The following is a 26089-nucleotide window of genomic DNA, read 5'->3' on the forward strand; positions in this document are numbered from 1 at the left end:
CAGGGTGTCGAGTGTCGTGCGGTGAGTAGTGGCGGTTACCGAAAATAATTTACAAAGAAAACGATGACCACCCTCGTCACCACCACCCCCTAGTGCGTCGGGGCCCGAAATAGGGTGCAAAAGAACCGGGTGCAAACCGATTCCGCGCGCGCTTCGACCGCATCATAGGGGCGATCCTCGAAGCGGCGACACGCCACCGCCAAACCAAGTGATTGTTTTGGGTATTTTTGGTGTGTTTTGTTTTGTTTTGTTATGTTTTTGTGTTTTTTTTTTCGTATGTTTATTATCGTATTCTTTTAACGCTTTTTATTTACATTATACATCGGTAACATTAGAGTAATGAATGAAGTTGCGGAGCAGCAAAACATGAGTCGCGTTCGTCATCCTCAGCGGATGGGTCAGTTTTGTGATGCTACTTTGACCGAGTCCGAGGGTTTGTCGGGGTCTAAGTCTAGTCCACAAGTGTAGGTCGAAAAATGTCCGGCTGATCGTCGGAGTAAACATAAGTAATGCAAAAATAACGAGTAGAACGATCCACCTGGCGTTCTGCATTGAATTTGATTCGATGCATTGGACTGGGTGCAGTTCGAGTTGGATGGGATGCGAAACATGGGCAGACATCTAAAACAAACATTAGTGGGAAGCGTCCCGGGCATTCGGGACAGAACAACTGAGGCGTTAAGGCGAGCCGCCAACTAGTTGCGCTCGGATGGCGCATGATGTTAAGGAGTTTTGTGGAACAGAGTTTTGTGAGACGGGGGGTCAAGTGTCAAATGTGGGTCATCTTCAAGTGGCCTCGCGCTGTTGAGATGCTTCATCGGTGGTTGCTTTCACTGTCGCCGGGATAAACGGATGCTGACCGCCGCTTAGTTTGTTGTTGATGGATGGGTTCGCTTTATCCTTGGTAAATGTTTGTTTTCTGTCGCCGATTCAAGGCACCCCGATGCCGTTTTCCACGTGTGGTACCACGGTGGTACAACGTTCAACGCCACCCAAGTGGTGATAGGCAAAGGTTCTATTTTTAAAGAAGGGGGCCGCCAATCAGTGCGTGTTGTGCCGGTAAAAATTTCATCATCAAACACCATCCGCTTGGCGGTATCGTGGGAAAAACTGAACATTTGAAGTGTGAAAACCGTGCAACGAGAGATCACGTTTTCCCACGTTTGCAAAGCCACAGGCAAAAGTCCACCACCAGAAGCCGGCCACACACGGCATGCCACCCTACTCGTCGTCCTCAGCTCCGGCACACCCGGGGCAGACGGGTTTGCCTTCCATCGCGTAGAACGATTTACCGGTGACCGGTTTCGAGCAGTCCTATAAATAAAATCGATTACTGTACCATCATCCCGACCGCGTAAACCGTGAATGGCCGCACGCGCTCTCGTGTGTGTGTGCGTGTGTGTGATCGACGGCCGAGGGCGATGAAAAATAAAAACAATCCGCTTCTTGCTTACTGGGAGATTTTTCCCGGAAACCTCCCGGAAAAATCTGCCGACAGCACGCGGGCGGCGCGTACACTCACCCGACAAACGAAGCAATCCGGATGCCACTGGCTGTTGAGGGCCGAAATGTAGTTCTCCATAATGGCGCGATTGCACCCGTTGCACTTGGGGGCGAACATGTCGAAGTAATCGTTGCGACAGTACGGCTTACCGTCGCGCTCGTGGAACCCGTCCTCGCCGAACTGTTGACCGCACTGGGCGCAGAAGAAGTGCTCCGTGTGCCAGGTTTTCTCCAGCGCCGTTACGCATTTCTGTCGGACCAAAACAAAAAAAAACGGGGAAAGGGATTCAGGTTAGGGGTCACGCGCCTGACTGACGGACGCGACACGTACGTCCAAGATCGGTCCATTGCAGTAGGCACAGCGCGGGCTGAAGAGATTGTGGTAGTCCGGCTCGCAGTACGGGTTGCCGTCGCGCTCGAAGAAGTTGCGCGTGCCGAGCTCCTGGTTGCAGTGGTTACAGGTGAAGTGCTCCGGGTGCCAGGTTTTGCCCAGTGCCGTTATCACCTGGCCGACGATCGGTTTGTCGCAGGCACTGCAGCAGCCCTTCTGCGTCGTGTTCACACCCTGGCGGCTCATGTCGGCCGTCAGATTGCCGAGCATAGAGTCGAGCTGGTCGCCGGAAGAATGCACCGGAGGCGGCAGATGCTCGGTCGTCGAAACCGTGGTCAAGGTGCTCTGGTAGTGCGACGTGCCCTGGTTTGGCTTCGCGTAATCCGTCACCGATTGGAGCTGATGCGACGTACCCGATGTGACCTGGAGAGAGAGAGGACGAAAAAACAAAGTCCGGAACAAAGTCCGGGTTAGTACTTCCCGATGATTACCGTCAGTAGAAGGAGGCGCCCTTGTCGCACCTTCCTGCTTCGGTTGCTACCCGAGAGAACCGGATTTTTAGGTCTTGCCGCGGTGCGGTTTCAAAGTGAACTGAGCTGCTGGCCGTGCGTACGATCGACGTGTTTGTCGACGCTGACGCCGACGCCTTTTGCACGTGTGTGTGTGTATGGATGCGTCGGTTGTGGGATGCATGCCAAACCGTTTGATGAGCATTTTACACACCACCCCGTAGTTGCTGGCCGCTGCCCATTTGGCTTATCCCTTCCCGAGTGGAATCGCCGCACGCGTCCACTTATTAGTAGTCGCCAGCACCACTCCCAGCCGGCACTTTCTCTCTCGCTCTCTCGCTCGGTAATTTTGATATCGAAAACTCTCTCCCGTTCGCACTTTTATAGTCGCTTTTTCCACCGGGTTTGCTGGGCCAAGCTGCGGCACTCGGTCACGGTTACAGGTCAGACGTGGTGGTAGTGGTCTTGGCACACTGCACACCGAGAAACTGACCGACTAACTGCCACTGGGCGCCGCATCCATCTATCCCACTGACTGTCCCCTGACTGGTGCTCTGGAACCTTTTCTGGAGCGGAGCGTAATGCTCGATGGAGCAGAATTTTACGATCAAATATGAAGATCGGAGATTAAAAACGAAGGTCAGCCGAAAACCATCGCGCTAATGCTATACTTCACTCTTTTGCGTCCTTATACGGAGCTTGCCGAGAACCAACACGTTCCTGGCGCACGCAAATACGTACCAACACCATCTTCCTTCGAACGAATCTCGTCGGGCTATCGATTGTTTACGTTTGGATTGGGTGGTGATTTTGGAACGCCACTCGCTTTGCTGCCACCCACTGCCCACTGCCGGGTTTCCGGTACGATCGAATCGAATTTCTTTATGTTGGAATTCCAATGCAACCCATTCATTCCTTCGGCGCTTCGGCCTTCAACAACAATCGATTGGCATCGACGGTAAGACATGGCGTTCGAACGCACAATCGATTAGTAAACAAATAGGCCTTATACTGTTATTAAAAACTGCCGATCGTGTGAGTATCGTCATTCTTTTGACCAACCGATTGTGAGTAAATTTAAGAATTAATGAGTATGTATGTATGAAAGTATAAGAATATTAAAATACAGTCTAAAACCTCTCTTTGACAAGATGTTTGAACCGAAACATCCGTTTGTTCGAGCTAAAAACATGAAAGAAACATGAAAGGAAAGGACATCTCGACGGTAAAGACGGTAAACCGAGAACTATTCCCACTCTGACCCAAACGCCGGCTAATTTAAGGTCACTAGCGAGTCATTTTATTATTGTTGGACGCATCGGCGCATCGGCTGATTTAGCAACTCCGCCCGCTCCCTGCAGGCTCTATTTTCATCGTCGAAAGAAAGCCATTCCAACCTCGAAAACTGAACTCAAATTCGTTATGCTAGCAAAAGATCACGCACCACGCGACCACACACTTCACCAGCCCTTCGTATCGTTTCGTGTTCCGCTCCGCAAGTGCGCCAACGTCGACGCGAAGCGCCTCCCAGCTATTTTCCACTTTTGCCGAGCGGATCACTCTTTTGCACTCATCGTCCGCGTTTTTCAGGTTGCCCATAAGCCGGAAAAATAGTGACGCGCCGTGTGCAGACCGGTCGACTTCATCTACGCTTTTCCATCTTACGGTGATGTGTGAGTGTCGAAATCACTACCACCATTGCAAGCACCACACGGCCACCGGATTTGGGGAGACTGTTTGGTGTGGAAAACAGCGGTGCTCATCAGAGGCAGACGCCAGCGAGAAAAGGAATAAGAAACCATTCAAACCATGGCCGAAACCACGGCGGCCACGACACAGCGCCACGATCATCCATCAACAGCGCCACGGATCCGGTGCTAACTTGCAAAGGATTTTTTGTTTTCTTGGCATCCAATTGATAAAACAGACATCCTGTCTCCTGGCGCTGTGGGCCGCCGCCGCCATTGCCAATCGAGTGGGTGTGTGCGTGCGTGTTTTGCTCCAGTTAGTTGCAATTATTATGGTGTTTGAACGAGAAAATGTTTTTGCAGCTCGTTTCACGGCGCCCCAGAGAGAGAGAGAAACAGCGAATTGGTGAAAAACCACCCGATGACCTCGGGGTGGTGAAAGAAGCGATCTCGTCAACGATCGTAAGGATGATGATTGGCCCACAACAGCACAACAGCAGTTGGGGTCACTCAGCGAAACAGCGATCGGTCGAAACCTGGTTACCTTGCGAAGGAGGTGTTTTGGGCGAGCTCCCTACGCGTGATGACAGCCCATCAGTCATCTTTTAGCGCGCATCCGCGCTGTCCATTTTTGAAGACACTCTCGTTTGCATGATAAATATGTTTGCAGTACCCCGTACTGTAGCATCATTAATGCAAACCTCGGCGATCGATGGTGATCATGGGAGTGCCACATACAAAACATTCGCCAGGTAGTCTACCATTTTTTGTACTCCAACTACTGATCGATGGCCAGTTTTTGGGGAGAGAAAACAGCCTTTTAAAGCTTGTTTTCGGTAGCCGGTAACAGCTGGTGGTGGTGGGAAAATGGTGTTTGAATAATTTTAACCCATCTTAGAGAAGCCACTTGAACATTCGTTTCTCGAAGAAGGTGAACATTTCTGGTGGGTGGGATCGCTGTGATGGATGCACTCGGTTGAACACTGTTACGCTTCGTTCCGGTAGCGGTGGCGGAAACTGAAGGTGAGGCAAAGAAGCGAAACGCCAAGGTAAAGTCTGTGGGCGGATGAACCGAAAGGACCTCGAAACGACACCCCCCCCCCATACCGGTACGGTAAATGAGGGGATTTACATCGTAGAAATGAAATATGCTAATGTTTCTGCAACTGGGCAGGAAAAACTAGTTCAAGTAGCTTGACCGAAAAGGTGAACACAAAAATAGTTCGTGAGAGAAAGATCGACGCACAGAACGAATACGGCATGGCACGACTCTTGAGGATGACCAGAACAAAATTTCAAGCATCTGGAATCAACCCGAAACTGGTGAAATCATAATAAAACACATATTTTAAATTATGTTTTTCCCACGGTATTATTTTTTTCAAATTTTAATGGCCACTCTATCCATCTATTCGAAATTTGTTTGTAGTTATTCCAAATATGAAGGTTTTCTCCAAAACACAAGAATATTTCGCAACGCAAAATAAACCCGGGGTACAGCATCGATAGCCAGAGCCACACCCATCACCGAGGTGTTATAAACTCGCCGAAGCAGAACTGGCCGGACGAGACCGGATGAGTCATTTGTTTTCTTGCCCCGCACGGCGACGGAACCGACGGCGTGGCCAGGCGCACCAAAGATCGTTGTCGGTGTCAAGATAACGTATCGTTCAGGCACAGTGCGCCGCCACCGAAGCGTCGATAAGTTTGTTTCATTAATCGGCGATTCGCATGTATCATCGTAAGCATCTGCATCGCGCCATCAATTGCACTTAGTTGCAATCACACGACACACGGGTGTGGTTGTTGCGGTTGATGCGTGGAGTTCGAAGTCAACGTCAGCCGGCGGCTCCGGGTGAGTCGCGCATCGCCCGCGAGGAATTGCAAGCGAAAGCAAGTCCGTCCGTGCGGAGTGCAGTAAAGTTACTACTTTATTACACAACGCGACCATGTGTCGCATCGGGTATGGACTATCCGTTAGCTACTTTTCATTTTTAACCCGCACAGAATGCTCCATAGGCAGAAAAGAAGTGGCCTTGAATTGATTTGAATTACAAACTACACGCAAATATCTGCAATTGGCTACAGAAGCTGGTAGAAATAGTGAAAGTACCCAACGTTTGAGTTTGATTTAATGTTTCACTAGTCGAACGAAGTAGTAGAAAACAAACTAAAATATGTAATAATCATCGACCACCAAAATATTAAAAATCGTACAACAAAGTTGTAGAATCTCAACCGGATTAGTTCTATTTTGGAAATATTTTTTAAATACTGTAAAGACATGAAGATCTCTTAGTATTTAACTACTAGGTCTATACGTTGAGAATAGGAGTTTTAAAAAGATTGCTGTACCTGCCGATTGGGACTTCCCAGTTTTGCGGTTCATTCATCATTACCTTATTTTAATATCAGGTAAATGAGTTCAGGTCGAAAAATAAATTATTTCGGTGTGCAACCGATTATTTAAAGGGTTAAAGTACGTCAACTTTTGTGCCTGAAAATGACGTTTTGCGGGGATTATTATTTTTCTGCCCCAGTTGAAGAAAACTGCTTCGGAATCGCACCAAATGCTTGTCGGGACTTGGTTTTGGAAGATCGCAGTGCTTTAAGTGGTTTAAAATATTTCAAAATGGCGATTTTGACTTTACAAAAAAAAAGCGTCGAAGGACTCCAAAAAACGGACTTTCTGATGGGGCAGAAAGGTGTGGTGTTTCACAAGTTCCTAAAACCTGAAGAAAACGTTAATTCCGATCGCTACTGACAACAAATGATCAATTTGAACCATGCATTGATCGAAAAACGACCAAAATGCAATTCTAGTGGGTTCCAATGGGGGCGCCTGGTGGCCCGTGGAATCAAGCACCAGGCGCCCAAAAAAACAAAACTGTTTCAGGATACTATCAAATCACTTGGATGGGAGCTGCTATCCCTCCCCGCGTTATTCACTAGACTTGGTTCTTTCCGAATATCATTCTTTTTCATCGATGGAACACGTATTGGCTAAGCAGCCCTTCGTTTTTCTACGAGGAAGTCAAAATGGAATGACTAATTAGTTTACTTAAAAAGTCGAAGCATTCTTTCGTCTGGGAATCCAAGATTAAGCAGAGAGATAGGAGAAATGTATAGCTAGCGATTGCACATACTTCGAATTAAATAGAAAGTTGCATAAAAATTTTATAAACAAATTGTTGTGTGTTAAAAAACTCCGATAATCAACGTATAGACCTAGTAATTTAAAGATTAACTTAGACTGAGGCCATACCTGAGCTCAAAAAACTTCATACAAAAACTCACGTCTACCATATCTCAACCGAACTTTATAATGTTAACACTCCAATTTCCTGCACGGCATCGAAGGGTTCTCCGACTGCATCACTGCTTGCCGCTGGTGCATCGCTGCGAGTAAACCACCGATACTCCCACCCACCCGGCCGTTTCCGTTGAGACAACGTGACGCCAAAACGGTGCCCGCGCCCTGAACCGGTCGCCAATTAAGTCAAAGCAATGCGCAAAACAACGCTATCGGTCAACCTTGCAACCGGAAGGCACTGTGGCGGTTTGGTTTGTAAAACACGGCGAAACTCGCGCGTTTCCCCAAATAAGGACTGCACATTAAAGGCACGTGTATGCATCATGGCGCCCTTACCGCGCTTTCTAGCGATTAACCGTGGAAGGTTTCAAGGTTTCGATGATGGCACAGATAAACTCGGAAGGAACCGGATGTGGCGGTAAAGGACCACCATCGCCGATTGCATTGCTGCGGCGGTGGTGCCGCAAACCTAGCCAATCGATCGATTGACCTTCAATGAAAGAAGGACTTCACCCGCGCACACAGGGAGAGAAGCACAATAGGCAACACCATAGATGGGTAAGAAAAGGCCACTCCCTGTGCTGTTAGGTTGCATGCCAAACAGCGATTTTCAAACATGATCAAGGCGCCATTAAACGCATTTCCGACCGAGGAAGAAGCTTGCCATTGGCATTGCTCCACGTGTCGGCACGTTATTATTAGCGAAATGGGTTTAAAGGAACGATTTTGCCGACGTTACGCGCCAATGACATCATTGTACCCGCCCCGAAACGGATTGCATCATTATTACATGACATTAAAATGGAACGTATTTTGGGTGAGGAACGCAGCGTATGATGAGAATATTTTTTAACCGATCTAACTCAATTGCCACGGACTTTCCTACAAGTCGGTCACGTGCTGTCGAAGGCTCTAAGTTGTCGTGAAAGAAAGAAAAGTATGTCTGCAGAAAATTCCTCCGAATCGTGCAACATTTTTTTGTTGAGCACGAATTCTGACACATTTTACTGTCATCGAATTCGAATCGTCATCGAATTTACCGTTGGGCCGTTTGGACCACGGGGACATTGTTTCGAAAACGTGTCGTAGGATGTAGCACATTTTTAGAAAAATTGACTCAATTTGAATGAATTGCACTGTAAAATAAACATTTCCAGTGTGCCCTCCACCGATGGAAACATTTCCCTTCGCCACGCTTGTTTAACGACAGTCGGCGCTATCCGTCATCTCCTATTATTAATTCGTTTACCATCACTTCGGAGGGCGAAAGTATTAAATCATTCGCCATCTTTCTTACAGTTCATTATTATTTTGTGATGAGTCGAATAATTTCTATTTCAATAAATTATCGCCGAATGACTGCCACCGTCAGACCAACGGGTCAGACAGAGCGCGGGCCACACAGCAGGAATGTCGAGACATGGTTAATAAAATTAATATTACATTCCCGCGAAGTAGACCACAAACGAGGGGCGGTTGTTTCGCCTTCATCTGGCGCCTTCATCCCTCTACCATGTAGACCGCGCGGCCCGTTCTGGCTGTTGCCGAGGATTAATTGCTTTCGCCTTCAGTAAATGTGCAGTGTGGAGTTGTGTTTCACCGGAGAAAACTGCCCGAGAGGTGTTACCACAGGGATGGTGGTCATATTAAGAAATGAATATCTAACCGATCGGTGCCCGAAACTCTTGATCCCAGGCAGAGCTTCAAAGTGACAAACTCAAACATCACTTTCTCTTCCATGCGCGTACCGCTTCGAGGGAACTCGAAGATGAATTTACGAATGCCAAAATGATGTACCGAACCCACCTCAATTGATGTTTATTAAAATAACAACATAAGGCAACGACGGCGCTAATGGTGTTCTCTCGATTTAGCTTGCACGTAACGCTACAATCTTCCGTGTGCCAAAACAGCAGGATTTCCTGCAGGTGGATGAAAGTGAAAACCTTCACAGCGTGCGGCCTTACGCCCGCGAGGATGGTGAGGATATGTTTGTAAATTTAAAAAAAAGTTTTCTTTTCGCGACGAACCAGTGCAGATTACAACGCAGGGTCTTAAGAACGTTTTACGTCATGTGTTTAGAAATTGGACCATTTGTTCCTAAAGTGACTCGAAAACACGTTTGAACCGTGTGCCCAACACAACAAATGCTCTGACATTGGAAAATGACAGTTAAAAATATGCATGTCTCGTAATGACCATAGACTAAATTAAGAAAACCACCGAACCGTCGACCCGCATTTCGGACCAGCGGAACACGGAAGCTGACGGAGAGAAAAAGAGACCGAGCGAGACAGGAAAGACGAGAAAAGCATTTCAAGGATTTTACGTTTTGGGCGGCTGGAAAACAGAGTTCCGTTCGACAAGTAAATGATTTATTTATATTCGATAGCGTTTGACGATAGGATAGCAAATGATCGCAACTGGTTTCAACGAGCACCCACCGAGTTGGTCTGTTGGTGTGCCAGTTCAAGGCCAAGTGCGAAACGGCAAATGGACCATTTGCCCACGACAAAATTGTGCCATAGTAGATTGAGCTTAATCCAGCACGTTAGTAAGGTTAGTAAGGTCGCGATTTTAAGTAACTTAATTGCCCTACCTTACGTTAGAGAATCCTTAGTGGAAGCAACTGTGTTTTGTATTGAACAAAATAGTTTGCCAAATAGTTTTTAAGCGTATAGAAAATCTCCATGAAGCATTTCGAACATGCTGCGAAGGAAATTTCATACAATTTCTTCTTTTCAACAGCTCTCCTAAAAATTCTTCTTTTCCCTTCACTTAAATGCAGTGACCTTTCCGACATAATTTATTCCCCAACCAAAATAGAACGTAACCGTCGATGGTTAGAACGCATCGTTTAACCCATATTTGGCACGTATCGTAACGATATGATAAATTTCCTCCAAACAAATCTACCATCCCACGTTTTGGCCTTGGCTGTTGTTAGGCGAAGGAAAAAAGAACATAACGACCGTTCCTCAACCCATTCACGCTACTCTCGCTGCCATCCATTGATGGCGTCCTGTGGCCGATTCGGCCTGAGTTGCGGCGAGGTAAACGTAAATAAATCGAAAATAATCATGACCGCACAGCAGATCAACGAACAAACGACAACATGGTCCGTTCTCTCGGTCACACGCGCCTCCATTGCTCTCGTTCTGCCCCTAGGCCAGTCAGGAGACGTTTGCGCATAAACTGACGCTCAAACGCGTTTGCGCTTTTCGCATCGCGTCCTCCGCAAGATGTTTGCGTTGCGTTTGCCGAAATTAGAAACAATAATTTATGGCTAATGCAACGGTCGTCGGCCGTGTAAAAACACTGTTCCTTGCTGCGCGCTGTGGTGCACTCGTATCAGTGGGCACGTTTAAAGTGCAGAACCTTGTTATTCGGACGCTAATGCGTTCGATGGCTTGACCGATGGTCAGGGAGCAACGGCGTGCCTTTTTCATTCCAAAATTAAATCTTGTTTCATTGGCTGGTGATGCCATCAGGACACCGATTGAAATGTTGGCGACGGTACAAAATAATGTTTCCCCTTGTCAGCTTAGACGGACAGCGTGCGCCTCGACGAGATGACGACTGTTTGGCATTGTAAACCCTGCAATGTCGCTGTTCTAGGGAAAGCCAAATGCCAAACGTCAAATGCCGCCCTCAGCTGACGACGAAGCACCTCCTCTCCACCACTAGTTTTCATTTTTGGCCATGTTTAAGAGGTGATAAATGGTATCTAATAACGAACCGTGGCTACATTGTGAAACGCGCACACTGTCAGAACATTGCGGACGACGACAGGCGATTGCCATAAAACTGTCACTACATGGAGACGCCTGGTTGTTCAGGGCGATTTAAGTGCGCCTAGGAGTGGAAACGGAAACAACGTGTAGGGCGACGAATGCCAACCGCCTTTCTTGGCGTGCATTTATGGCAGCACGTTCCGTGTCTGTCCGTGTTCGGTTCGGTAGTGTGGCGGACGCCAACCCGTAAACGCCTACCCGGATCGACCGAATGCGAGGACGTTCCTTCACGACGGTGTGTCTCTGGCAGGTACTGACCGAATTAATAATTAAACAAATCGAATAAAAATCTCCTTCGTTTCTGTGCAAACGACGCAAAGAACGCCACGTCTATCTACCGCAAACGGCCACCTCTTACTGTGTTGGTTTGGCGCGAATGCCGCCGATTTTTAACACTTACCTTAAAGTCCGAAAGCGACGCCATCAGATCATCCAATTCCTTCGTCGCCGACGATGTGTGCGATTCGTTCTGCGTCAGCTGTTGTTGATACACTGTGAGAGCGAAAGCGAGAGAACCATTACGAAGATGTCGAGCAAGAGTGTGGCGAGTAGCAGATTGCATACGTCGCAGGCGTAAACATATTTCGTGGAGGCGCACAATCGAATTTAAAGATAGGTTTTCAACGGAAGTTGGAAAATGTTTTGTTCAGTCTCGGAGCAGAATCGAGAAGCGCAAATTATTACACACTGCTTAGACTCTATAAATGATGATTTAAAGATTCGAGTGTGGACCGAGCAAACAACATTCTAAAGAGTAACATAAAGTAAAGTAGCACACTTACTCTGATCCTGATAGTGTGCACTCGGTGTACCGGTCAGCTTCTCCGTCGTAGTTTCACGCACCGTTATCGTTACCTGCCGGCCGGGATGGTTTGCATTTTGATTCCTAAAATAAATAAAGCAAACCGTCAGCATCAGAGCCAGGGCGGTTTCGGCAACTCGCAACGCGCTTCTTACCCATGCGGAACGGCATAAATTGGATTCGAGTGGGCATTGCTTAGCTCGTCCAGCAAACTGTCCACCGACGGTCTCTTGATGCTGTCGTTAATTGCATACGGCGAAGGGCTGACGATTCCGTTGTTGGGATCTGCAAAAGTCAACAACGATTATTTGCGGTGTTGTCTATGCACGTCTAAACACGGATGGATGCGGTTGTGTTACTTACATTTCTCGACTTGGTTACCGTACCGGGCACTGCTCAGATCCTGCAGCAGCGAGTCCAGCTCGGACAGGTTGCCGGATGCCGATGTTTGCAGCTTTTGTGGGGTGCTGGAACGCGGCAAAGAATTGTGCGGTGTCGACGATCGTGGCAACGAGCCATTGTAACCGTTGGTGGCACGGGATTCGGTGACTGTTTTCGATGCGACGTTCTGATACGTTTGCTGAGGAAACGATAGAAACAGTGGTTAAAGAAAAGTAATTCAAAAACAAAAAAATAGTAGCTTTAAAATAAGAATTATACTGAGAAATGCTTTTGCAAATGTCTTTATACCTTCCAACCAATCCACGTTTAGCTTGAAGGGATCGCTACCTTTTAATTCGGAGCATTCGGATTCGGTCGTGTGTGTTTCTGAACGTGCGTAAAAGTTTAATTTTGACTAATGAACCTCACGATCGAGTAAATAGAAATAAAAGACTTTAGCAGATCAAAGGATGGCGCTTTGGAGCACATCCAATAGCTGTCACTGGTGACGGATTTATTTGACCACTTGTCCATCATCAGCACCGTTCACTTCACGTGAAGTACCTGTGTGCTAAGAAGCAACATGTTTGACTGGGTGTCTCAGGACACGGGGCGAGGCAGAACCCACCGTGTCTAGACGTAACGGCCTAGTTTGCACTTGCTGTGGCACGGGAAAGAGCAATCACATGCGTCAAGGCGGTTCGCTAGCTTTATTAGATTAAGATAGCGAAGGCGAGAGAAGATGCAAATGCAAAAAAGATAATAACCATACACTGAGGAATGTTTCGCTAATCATTTTCGACCATTAAATTGTGCATGGTTCGAATTGAAGGATGATACTTTAAGAAAGAGGCGTTGAAAAGATGTTTTTGAAAGTAGGTTTTATGAAAACCTCGTTACTAGGTGGGTGTACTGATGGGCACACCATTATTCCAAAAAACTGGCCTAACAATGGACAACAACCCGGTCAACACGATCACGTGTGGGGCGCTAAGATATCAAATGAAAATTAATAATTTTAAATACTCTGAACAATGTGTGAGTATCACAATCTGTTAGCCTTTGCCGGCAATACTAAAACAAAACATTCTCACTGCTTCACTTCTTGCCGTTACCACCGATCAATGCGCATGCGAGTGCATCAGTAAGCTGCGTCAACTGCATTGTGCATCCGGATATATCACCGATTGTCGGCGGTGAAAACACAGCTCACAGCGTGACCATGGCCGCGGATGCACTCAACACAGGCACACACCCTGCCTTCGCAGAAATCTCAGACAAACAAAGGCAGCTGTCTTGGCAAAAAAGGCATCGCGAGTTACCACCGCGCAAACGGGGTCTGATGCGACTGTGCGCCATTAGTGCTGACTCGTTGTAAGTCGCGTACCAGGGTCCCAGGCTTCAAAGAGTTAACAACCCGAGCGCTCGCTCCCGCAACTCGCTACACACGCGTCCGCGCGGCTCATTCATGCGGACGCGTGTGTTGCGCAAAACCTTTTTCCTGCCTGCGGTTGACTCACGGTCACGGCGCGACACACGGCGTGATAGGGAGCGACCGGCCATTACCGAGAACACCACAGATAACCACAGGGCGCAGACAGACAGACAGAGTGTGTGTTCTCTGAAACGGTGTAACTGCATGCAGTGCAATTGCACTCATACTGCGCGCGCTGCATCGGAGACAAGTTTCCGATGCACACGTGCATCTCTCTCAGCGGGCGAAATTTGCAGGGGGGTGCTCGCATTGACCGGTGAGTACTGTTGAGTTACTTCGCGATGAATATTTCTTGCGTGCGAAGATGCCGGTCCGTACCGGTGGAAATCATCCGTAACCGAATTCGGGTTGACATCCATCTGATTGATTCTGAGTTTCCAATTTTGACGAACGTTCAGAAGTGTTCACCTAAAAAAGGAACGTTTTCATCCAGCGACACCACTTACCGGAACGGGACTGGTCTGTTGTTTGTTACGAACTCCGTTCAAACTTCCGTACCCCGGTACGGAGGAACCACCGCCGCCGCCGCCACCACCCACATGCTGACTGTGCCCAGGAACTGTATTTTGAAGGTCAGCTAACAGTGCATCTGTGGGGGAAACAAACAAAAATGCGATAACTAATCGGAAAGCGGAGCATGCTGTACACCACAACCGGTCGAAAGGTCCCTACGACGGTAGAGCCCCTCAGGTGGTTTATCGTACCGAGAAAATCTTGACAATTTTCTTGCACACTTTCGTAGGTGATTTCCGCCATTCGTGAAGCGTGGATCGTTTTGGGAAACTAATAAAAATTGACCCAAGTTAACAGAATTCTAGTCACCGAACGAACGGAACACTCTACAAATGGGCTAAACCAGACAGAACAGGCACTTTTCTAGCGAAAAACACGCGCTCGATCAGAGTGTTCTGATTCACTGCCCCAGCTGACGCCAGCTGCTTCAAGACTAAGGCCAACACGCGGGCGGTTTCGTGCTGCAGGCGCCGCCGTTAAGCGCGGAGTGGAATGGTTTCTGGAGCACGCGAAAAAGGAAACAGGCCCCAAGATGTGCTTCGTCGTCATTTCGCTACTGGTACCACTACTACTACCAACAGGCGGCGGGTTGCGGACATAAACAACGCGGAGTCAGAAATGGAAGATGGGTCCGTGTTGTCGGGGCGCGCTGCTGGCGCGGTGATGACGAATCCGGGCGGAATGTTTCACGAACTTTCATCAGGGACAGAGCACCGGAAAAGGAGTTTGCGAGGAGGGAGACGGAAGGGGGGGATCCAGTTACCGTTTTGCACGTGGTCGACATTTTTCGTGAATGAAAGTGCGCCCCATTTGGCCTTCTACGGAAGCGACCACCCTTGCCCGGGCCCGATTCTGGACGGTTCGCGTGTGTGTGTTTGTATTTGAGAGAGCAAGAAATGGCATGGTGTGGTTTTCTTGTTCTTGCGGCACCGTCGTCGGCGGTGAATTATAGTCGTGAGGAAGATATGAGGTGCCAAGATAACCTCCGCGAGGTTGCGCATTCGCACAGATAAGTGTAAACAGTCGGTCAATTTATTGACACAATCACGTTTGGGGTGGCTTGAACGAAAAGTGCAGGGAGTTGTTGTTCGTTAGAAAAAAATTATGTTTTAAAGCAATGTTGGAACTTTGTAATAGAACAGATAGTTTAAAACATTAAAATTAGGAGCGAGGTCAAAATTAGTTAAAAAATATCGTTTTTTAAATCGAAGATACTGTAAACATAATTGGAAAATATAATTGCATAATAATTGCATTGCATAATTGCAGTGTATTTAAGTCTAGCACTACTAGGCTGCTCATTAATTTCGGAGCCTCGACAAGAAAGAGCGCTGCTACGAGCCTGATTTTTGTTTTGTGATATTGGTACACTCTTCAAATGAACGTATGTGAAGTTTCATTTCAATCGGTCACTTAATTTTTTTTTCACAAGCCATTTAGTATCGACATGTCACAGTATTTTTTACAATGGAAAAAATCAAGTATGTGCAGTGATTTAATTTTTATTTTTGGAAGCTTTAAAAGCCAAGGAAAATTATGAACGAGTATTGAAAGTGTATAAGGACTCTTCACCTTTATTTAGGGGGTTAAAGGAGGGTTTTCTGAGTTTAAACATGGTCGTAGTAGCCTTTAAGACGATCTATGTCAAAAACGTCAAAAAACAGACACAACATCTCAAATCGTAGAAAAAATACAGGATATCATTTTCGAAAATCGTCGAACCACTGAAAGAGATTTAATATAAGGCCTAGCCATCTCATTGAGCAGTATAACCAGTTATTTGACTGAAGTTTTGGGTTCTTAAAAAATGTTTGCAAAATGGGTGCCGCATTCGCTAAAATTGGAACAATGCACCAAGTGCAACAAATGGCAAAAATCCATGAATTAAAGTTCAAATTGTTGGAGTATCCACCCTATTCATCAGATTTGGCCCTTAGCAACTTCCATCTGTTTTCAAACCTAAAAAAAATCCTGTGCGGAAAGCGGTTTTCATCAAATGATGACGTCATAGCAGCTCTAAGGAATACTGTGACGTGACAAAAATACTGTCGATACTAAAAGGCTTGTAAAAAAAAGTAAGTGACCGATTGAAATGAAACTTTCCATACGTTCATTTGGATAGTGTACCAATATGACAAAAAAAAATTAGACTCGTAGCAGTAAACGTATCGTAGCCCACTGTTATCGAGGCTCCGAATTTAATGAGCAGCCTAGTACAAAAATAGAAGACAAAATGGCACTTTAAAACTGCACCTTCTTAGAAACAATTGTGTCTATATTGCAAGCAATAAGAAATTGACTATGATTCTTGTGACACTGTAGCATAAAATCAGTGTTTCATTGTCTATTCTCTCTACGTTTCATCAATGCTGTATATTTAAATAATTTCAGCATATGCGCCTGTCAACACGACACACTCAGCATGTCACTTAAACATTAACCTCGATTCTCAGACGGTTCGTATTTTCTCCAGCTTCGGTTGCGAAACACGAAATGCATTCTACGAATTGAGAATAGTGTGTCACCGCGTGTCTATTAATATCCCCATCATTGGCATCATCGAGAACGATGCAACTTGAAACCCATCGCATGCACGCGCGCATGGCGCTGTCTCCCGATCTCCCGAGGAGCTAGACTTGCCAGATTCAATTTCATTTCCAGGGTTTTTTTTCTTTCTGGTGCAAAAATATTATTGACCGAACCGGGGGAAAGCGATGCTAGGTGTTCCACGGTACAGCAAGCAACAGGTCGAACAGAACCTTGTTTTCCCATCACAGTTATCCCACCTGTTTCTACCAAGAAACCCACACGGGAAACTGGGTTGTATAAGCAGACCGCAAACACCTTTTAAAACTTCTTGATGCAATTCCTTATTAATGACGTGTTGTGAAGTTTACATTATACGCTCAAACCATTATGCACACACTCACCCAAATAATCCTCGAAACCTTCCGCACGCCCAACCATTCCTTTCGTCGGTGTTGTACGCGTCGTTTTGGACGCCATCGGTTTTATTGCGCCAATAATATGCGCGCCGGCGCAAGCACGTGAGATTCGCGTACTCTAGATGTTTTGACTACCACAGAACGCAGCGTGATCTTAAGTAACTTTCGAAGAAAACACTCGAACTGAGTATCACTTTTCCTTTAGTTTTATAATCAAGAACATCACCTCACTGAAAGTATCATATTCCAATTTAAGAAACTTGATTCACAACTTGCTTAACCATATTCCGATGCTCCGCAAAAGTTCATTTTTACGACACACTTCGTATGAAGCCTATCACAGTGAATGAAGCTGGTCGACCGAAGACCAGCTTCTGAAGATGCACAGCCCGGGCTGAGGTCATCTGTCATCAGCGGATCGAACCACGTCCAACGCCTACAGTACGATCTGGTGGACCATCACCCGGTGACAAAATGGTTGGACAAGAAAGCACTCTTTGTGGAGTTTTTACGACGCCACCATCCTTCAACGGTGGCCCAGTCAACAATTATATGCGAGACGATTGCCGTTTGCAGCAGAGAAAAAAAAACGGAACGACTTAACACTTCATTTTTATACCGCAGAGACAATAATCGAAACGATACCGTCCATCGCGGCGGACACGACACATCAAATTGCAATAAACGGGGAAGTAGTGGGAAAATAAAATGAAAAAAATGTAACACTTCAGACGCGCTCTGTGCGAGACGCTAGCTGCGATCGAGGATCATGCATGATCGAGGATCATAAAACTTAAGTCGGCAGCTTCATTTCACTTTGTAAAAGGCGTTCCATTGGCGGAATGCTAGTGACGAAATGACGCAAATGTCTGAGACAAAATGAGGTTAAGTGTGTGTCGGCGCAACTGTGCGAAGCCGGTCCGGAGATCGCTTAAAAATTCATAATCATTTACTGCCCTATATTTCTGCAAAAGGAATGATTACTTTCCGGAATATTTTGTTTGATGCATTTAGGAAATGTATTTCAGACAATAAACTTCACAAAACGAAACAAATGTACAGCCGTTATGATATGGCCGTGCCATTAAAAAATATGAATAACCACTCCGTTAATTACCGGTGTACGCCGTGGACGCGTGCCAACTTTTCGCGTGTCTCATCTTTTCTCAAAAAAAATATTATTTTTAGCATTCCCTGCTTATGATGTGGCAACAACGGCAGATCACCGGGGTCAGCAGGGTGCACGAAGTTTGCGCAAACAAAATCGACCTTCAGCAACCGTGGTGGCGGTGGCGGCAAGAAGTGCGCAGCCATTTGGGCGCGCACTCCCTAGGTCCGAAGGAACAAAAAAATCGATTCGATCGAACTCGTAATGGTCGTTTGTGGCGCGCGATGTGCACCATCGATCGCGAAAACGAGTACCGCACCGAATTTAGCAATCAAACTAAGACAAGAATAATGAGCAGCGTCCCATTACACGAAAGAGTGAACCAAGACAACGCCCAGAAGTGAGGTAGAAAAGCGGCAAACCATAACAATTCAATTGGTTCACATTTCTTCACAGCACCCCGTTCGTCCCCGTTGCGGCCTGACCGTGAACGGTGAAAGACCAGTCAGTGCTTCGCACACAAAAATAGATCCCAGTTTTCCATAACTAATGGTTTGTAGACACGGCACAGAGCGTCTTCGCGTTCGGCTTAATCGCAAACCGATGGCGGGCGCGCGAACGGCGATCGAATAATCTTTTCAAAGCACTACTCAGTTCACGCCCGTGGTTACATCTCGGCGCCCATCACGAATCTCTTGCCGGTTCTCGTGAAACCGTTACAAGGTCACGATCCGATCCGAGTGCTCTGCCACTGTGAGAGGCGTCTGGCAGACATCTTCGGCTCGGCTCGAAAGACGACGCAGCATCTCGTTTGTGCGAATATTTTCTCTTCTTCTAGGAGAGGGCAAGCACAGTTGTCCGTTGTCGTCTTCAAACGTAAACAAAATCGGTATCGGGTGCGCCTGGGCCTCGGGGGGAGGAAGGATGGCGTTTGAGAACGCACTAAAAAATGTTGCTCTTGGACTTTGAAACGGATTGTTTTCGATCACGATCGCACGTTCTCGGAAGCGATAAATCTTTCACGTGACCCCACTAGGTTTTACATTACATTCTTATTCGCGATCTTCTTCGCCATTGCAAACGGTTTTCGGAATAAACTACTCTTCAAAGGTTGTACGAACGAGCTACAGTTTAGAATTCACTCTAGAGTCGAGTTTGGTGAGCAACAAAATCGGCCTCAGTTTGCTGTTGCTGTCTGTCACAGAAACTATCTCACTGACCGCCGGGAAGAAGCGTGCGGCTAAAAATATTACCAAAATAAAATCAAAAACTAAACCAAAAAACGAGTTCGCGCGCAACGGGCGTCGGTTGATGACACGCTTTGCATTTCGCTCTCCTTTTTTTTTGAATGGCAGTTCGGCGCCAACGATTCAAATGCGACTAACGCGGCAAACTTTACGGATGAACTGGCTGAGATTATAAGTGCGTCGAGAACAGCGCCTTAGCGGGGCAACAACATTACCACTACGCCGCAACACTGTTTGGGTGGGACTCGAAATTTGGTTGCCTTAGTACACGCGACGCAAGCGAAGTAAATGCGCACCAACACACTTGGAAAAATGTTTCCATGTAAATTTCAAACACACTTCGTTGTGTTAGATGGTTTTAGTTATCTTCAGGCACACTGAAACACCTTATTTTTAAGTTTCATGTGTGGTGGTTGGAGCAAGGAATAAAGCTTGTCTTATCGGACTCGTTCTCGCTGCAGGCCTTTGCACTTTAACCACGATAAAGTCAATAAACACGCTGAGTTTAGATAAAAACCGACACACACAGGTGCGAGTCAATAATTACGAAACAGCCGCTACTACTGCGCAGCCACCACACTAACGAACCGCCACTGATCACTCAGCAGATCGTACTGATTCGATCTTCAGCATTTCATCTCGAGTCTGGCTTGCAGCAAGCAAAAGAGGGAGAGAAGAGAGAGCGAATGGGCACAACAGAGAGTGTTTCGCAGCTTCACGCAAGATTAGAAACACACGGTGGCGTGCGTCGAGAGAAACGTGATTTGACGCACTACTGATAGGGGACACGGTGGATGCTGCGTGAGGCTGTTACTGTCGATACGAACACCTGTCTACGGAACCTCCACACAGAGCTCTCGAAAGCGCCATCTAATGTCGTTGCGCCGGACGGTCCCGATCCGACAACATGCAGGTGCAACACAAAACAGTTGGCCAAGTGTCAAACGGATCCCTTGTTTAACAGGTTTACAGAAGGAAATTTTTGGCCATCAGTTCAGCGTGGTTGTTAGAATCCCGCCGGCAGCTACATACTATAGCCAGCTGTAGATACTACGCCAAGACCAACGGGCACATGGTGCATAGAAGTTACTTCAGAAAGACTTTTAAGCAACTCTTAGTTGATCGCCGTTCTCACTCGCATCGACTCGCAGACGACTTTCTTCTGCAACCCACAAACCCAGCATTTGCAAACACACTTTGGTGGCGATTTGATTTAATATCGAACTTGCGTACTTTTTTATCGACCAACACCTACGAGAGAGTGGAAGTGAGAAATCCGGTTTCCGACATCGAGTTCCTTCGATGGACTCTGATAACGATGACCAACCAACCTGGAGTTGTAGTTTTGGAATGTTTATTTTATTTATGGTTGTCAAATACCATAAGTTACCCCCCTACTGCATACCACGTATGCGATCGTGACAAACATAGTTATGATGCGAAAACCAGTTAGAGAGGAACGCAATTTCGTTCGCTTGCCGCAAAAGCTGTTTTGGCCGAAATTGGGCAAAAACCGATGATGTCATCAGGCTTATGGTGAATGCAATGCGTTGATGAGGTGATCTGGTCGCATGATTCCTAAAGGACTACCTAAAGGCTAAAGTTGTGCAAATGTGTGCTGGCTAAAGTTGTGTAAATATGCAGCAATGAAGATTCTTAAGTAAAAACATAAAAAAAGATCTGTTGAAAGTATTCAGACAACATCTTTACATTCTTAACCTTTTTTTTAACTTTTGTTTCGTTGAAATCTTCCATTTTTTTATCACGGGATTTTTAAGATTCATAAATATTTATAATAAAACCGTGATTTTTTTTTTCAATCAACCAATAAGCTGTAACAATGTTTTAGTTTAAATTACACGATGTCACACTCACAAGAAAATCGACATTTCAGTCAGCAAACAGATAGTTAATCCGCGTTAATTTTAACTTATCGATACACTTATGTTTATAATTGTCCCATCACATGAGCGGACTACATTTTGATCTTAATAGATGCTGTTAATTACATTCTCACTCGCACGTGCGAAGCAAATGTAAAAACAGTGTGATCAAATGGCACCTCAGTGCATGTAAATTCACAGAATTCGATTATAGCAAACATGAGCAAATTGCCACCCCCTGTTACTCCCAAAGACTGCCCAACCCTGTAGACCCGGAATGTTTTGATTAATTGCTTTCAGTGTTAACCGTTTATTGATCATTCTCCGCAGCCCATAAATCTTAGAAGCTACAGCAAGCACACACTGTATAATGGGGTGGTGATAATTATTCCTGCGACAACGTGCAAATGTTGAGCATTATTACAACTTTCCTAGCCTACATCAAAACGATCATAGTAAAGTTCGAAAAGAAAGCCCAGAATGGACGTTTAAAGCAATGATGGTTCAATGCATAAAACAGCTTAATCAGAATATTTTCCACAAAACATTTGGATATTAGTGTAGTTCATTATATTAGAAAAAAGAAAAACATATTTTAATGCTTCATTAATAAAAAACGAAACATAAACAATTAAAACAAACAAATAAAACAAATTAACAAACCTTCAGCACTCTTCAACTGCGAGTAGTAAAACATAAAATTATCATTTCTCCAACTTGAAGTGCCGCTTTTGATGGTACACTCAACTGCGAAGGCTAATGCTGCACAAGGAAGCATCAAAACTCGAACGGGGCACTTGAACGATTTCGTATCCATCACCATCGACCTTCAACGACGGTGCGAGGATTAAAAATAAAGCCAACGATAACGTTTCCTTTGCCTCAGAACAGTGCAGTAATGTGTGTTACGGCAATATTGTGCCCGATCCGTTAAGAACTCGTCTACAGATAGTCTTGAGCGCGGTTGAGATCGAACCAGTGACACCTACGACCGCTGCTCACCTTACCGGGACGTGTCGCATTTACATAGACGTGCCTTGGGCGTTAACCGTAGGCGAACCGATGGAGCGTACGAAGCAGTATCGATTCATCCTACTTCCGTTCGCGCAAATCGGAACAGCGCGATTTTCATAAATCTTAAATAAACTATCAGCATGCCAACCCTTTCCCGGCGTTTCATGGGAGCGGTAACCAAGAGGACACTGTTATGCAAAGAACAAACGATCAACACAAAACGAACATTAACAGAAGCAAGAAGATTTGAAATAAAACCAAGTAAACCATGGCACGGCCACCGTCAATACAATGACGTGTAAAAACGAAAACCCGCGCTTTATCCCGCGCGTATTTGGAATGCTAAAAATAGCCGCTGACTTGTGGTTGTCGCAATCATCGGCGTTTGCCTGGTTTTTATTTTCCCCATAAAATCTCAGCAACCGGCCCCCAACCGGCGGTGGTGTGGGCCTCCCCAACGGGAATGTGTTATGCTGGTGGAGCATATTTTAAATCACGCGAACGATCGGCGGGCGCAGTGGATCATTGCTCGCATACTTTAGCCCTCGCGGAAGGAATTGTTGGTATACGGAACGTTGGTTGTTGGGTGACAGAACGAACGAAAGGGACGAACACTGTAAGAATGTGACGAAAACAGCAAACGACGGCGAAAAAACGTTTACTCTCAAGTTCAACGAAACACCTACTCTGTACCGTTGCATCCTCCGCACTTCCAATGAGCAGTGGGGTTTGTGGCGAGGCCGCATAGTTTTCGGTGACGTCATGAAAACCTGTTCGTGAAACAGATGATCGAGCCGTTTGCTCTAGATCGAGTGTTCAACTTACCCGCCATGTTACCGTCCGCTTTCCTGGGTTTTCTTCTACTTGCACTACGTTCGAAGAACTTAAAATCTATATCTGTCACGTGATGATTACGGATATGAAATTACCCAAATCGTTTGCGTCTATTAATTGCAATTGTTCTACAAGATCATAAATCTTACGAAAATTTCACAATTTTTTCACTAACGCCGTCACTTTACCACCACAGAAAGCAGTTGTAATCGTTTAGCACAGAATACTAGACGCGACAGGCGTTGGAAAACCGACTTTTGTTAACATTTGGTCACCACAGCCTGCTCAGCCTGCTAGTGCTGTTGACACAGTGAGACCAAATGTCAGAGCCGCGACACCACTGGCACGTGAGAATGCTTCGTATGCAAAAAAGGTTCCACTGCTAAGCTGGCATGTGTTGTGGACGGAACACTATTTTCGGCGGTTCAAATTGGCTTCACCTTGTCGTGTCACCTACGAAATGTATGTTGTGAACTGAACTCTTCCTGTGCTGGAAGCTCACGCGGTGATTCGATGAATACTGAATCCAATGCGTCCGCTAAACTGATTAAAGCTCCCCAGTTCGTGGTCGGGACCCCGGCCTAAGAGAACTCGCGCGAGCGCCAACGCCGCGAGGAGCTCAAACCCACCACCAACGCGAGCTAGCCAACCCTTTTGCGGCCGGTCTGGCGAGGATCGTGAACGCTGACCTCGCGGGTGCTGCGCGACTCGCGACGCTGTCCAGCGAAAGCTGGAGCAAGAGTTGAGAGAGAGAACACCAAGAAACCCGGCGCCGGGCCACTACGACACACATACAAACGCACAGGTTGGATCCGCGCAATGAACGCAAGCGTTTAGTACGTCGTCTAAAGGGTCCAAAAACTGCTCAAAAGTTATTGTTGGTCACGAAAGGATAATTGAGCAGAAAAAAACATGTTTTTATGCAATGCTCAAATGTTTACCCACGAATTAAAAGATCACTGCACGATCACACTTTCAGAGATAGAGAAAGCCTTTGCAGTTAAAAAAGAAAAAACGCTCCAGGATATGGGGAATGTTGATAATTGTAATAAACAGATAATTGTAGACTTATCACTAATTTTATTTTAAATACATTTGATTGAAACATTATTTACGAAATTAATTTATCAAATAAAATAACGCAAACAGTTAGCAAGTAACATAGAATTATAAGGTGGCTACACAGATGTGGTAGATTTTCGTAACGATCAAAATTAACTGAATAAGCAAAATAACAATACTGGCAAAGTTGCATCCCTCCGAAGGGTTAATTGAGTGGCGTCTTCAATGTAAACAAAGTGATTCATTCAAATAAACCTCTTCGTTCAATCGAACCCGAAAGCATAACGTCGGCAGCGTCGGCAATTTTACCCCAAATAAAGCTTGGTTTCAAAGTCAATGTGAATATGAACGATTCGATGCCGGTGTTTCAATCGATCCAACCGCAATTTCGAACCATTGGTCAGGTTGATTGTTGAGATGCTGATGACATCATTTGACGATCCGTTGTCGTCGTTTATCGTCAAGTTATGCGAAAGCGCACCACTTGAAAAAGTGTTGGAAACACCATCGTTTTTAACCTTCTCTCTACTATGACCTAGTAGCAGTTGTGTTGGATCCTAGTCACGGGGCCCACGCACTTCCGTTCGTGGAGGTCCGCGAAGCATGCAAAAGCGATCGAGAAACGCTTGAATGCGTTCTTCTCCAGACGAAAGCACCATCTGTCGGCCAACTTGGGCAACTTTCCTGTGCTTGAATGCACTTGGATGATTTTTCTAAATTTGTACTTCGAACCTAAATAACCGATTACATTTTAATGTAATAAATTTTGTACAGACAAATAATGCATTCAAATTACGGCCAAGCCAATTTATGCTGTGAAGCCTTGTCAACAAACTGTCGCTCGAATATGTGATACTTTATGGTAAGGTAACCTTTGCTTACCGATTGTTTTAGTTTTGCAATTCATTTAACGATTTATTAGTATGTTTTGCATTTATCAAATACTCTAAAAACGTTGCATAGTTAGTACGAATCGTCTGACGTTTGCAGATTTACTTACATCCGGGCGCAATGCCACGCTCCCTCAGCGTACACCGGTACGGTTGGCGCGCTCCTGGATCAAACTTTCCGTAGCACGTCCGATCCATGATGCTGTGTCCGTCGCCGATCGCTGTCGAACCGGTGGTGAATGACTGATCATGCGGCCAAAATAACCGATAAAAATAAATACGCCCAAACTACGCGATCGATGTCGGGGCGGCGCAGCGCGGCGAAGAATGATGTACTGTGATAAACCGTGTCACTTTTCACTCACATCCGATGCTCGTTTGTCGGATTTAATTTGCTCACTCCCACCGTCCACACGTCCACCGTCCGAAATCCCGTCCGGCGCAGAAACTCCCGACAGAAATGCTACCAACAGCAGACACAATTTTTCCCGCTTCGTGGGACGATCGTTTTTACTTCGTCAAACGTATTCTCACCAGAGCGCACAAACGATTGCGGTGGTTTAATTTGCGCTCAATAATAATTTTTCGTCTACGTTGCTACATTTTCGGAATGGTGTTTGGTTTTACGAAAGAGTAAAAAACGTTGAAATAGGATACGAGAGAACGACACACGCGAACACTGGTCACGATGATCACAGCCGCCGTTGCTTGTGGTTCGAAATTTTAGTTTTATATATAAAAAAGCTTACGGTACGGTACCGTCGTGTGCGAGAACGG

The 26089-nt window shown here is 46.0% G+C and overlaps 1 protein-coding gene across 1 annotated transcript; it reads right to left on the reverse strand.

Moving 5' to 3' along the window:
- Positions 1 to 106: 106 nt before the first annotated feature.
- Positions 107 to 25585, reverse strand: LOC128274070 (paxillin-like). The gene is made up of 9 exons (XM_053012155.1): positions 25423 to 25585; positions 14263 to 14405; positions 12304 to 12520; positions 12096 to 12225; positions 11921 to 12024; positions 11539 to 11630; positions 1835 to 2257; positions 1523 to 1753; positions 107 to 1314 (listed from the first exon to the last, which is right to left on the reverse strand). Exons 1-9 carry the CDS (start codon positions 25508 to 25510, stop codon positions 1222 to 1224), a joined length of 1521 nt encoding a protein of 506 aa, XP_052868115.1. The 5' UTR covers positions 25511 to 25585; the 3' UTR covers positions 107 to 1221.
- Between the last annotated feature and the right edge of the window lie 504 nt (positions 25586 to 26089).

This window comes from Anopheles cruzii, chromosome 3 (genome assembly GCF_943734635.1).
Source record: "Anopheles cruzii chromosome 3, idAnoCruzAS_RS32_06, whole genome shotgun sequence".
NCBI classification, from domain to species: Eukaryota; Metazoa; Arthropoda; class Insecta; order Diptera; family Culicidae; genus Anopheles; species Anopheles cruzii.

Excerpts from the sequence above, each read along its gene's own strand:
- LOC128274070 (XM_053012155.1), bottom strand. The coding sequence starts at position 25,510 with ATGGATCGGACGTGCTACGGAAAGTTTGATCCAGGAGCGCGCCAACCG. Across the intron at positions 2,258-11,538 it reads CGTCGCTTTCGGACTTTAAG|GTCACATCGGGTACGTCGCA; the intron begins GTAAGTGTTAAA and ends CTCTCTCTCCAG. Across the intron at positions 1,754-1,834 it reads GCAATGGACCGATCTTGGAC|AAATGCGTAACGGCGCTGGA; the intron begins GTACGTGTCGCG and ends TTGGTCCGACAG.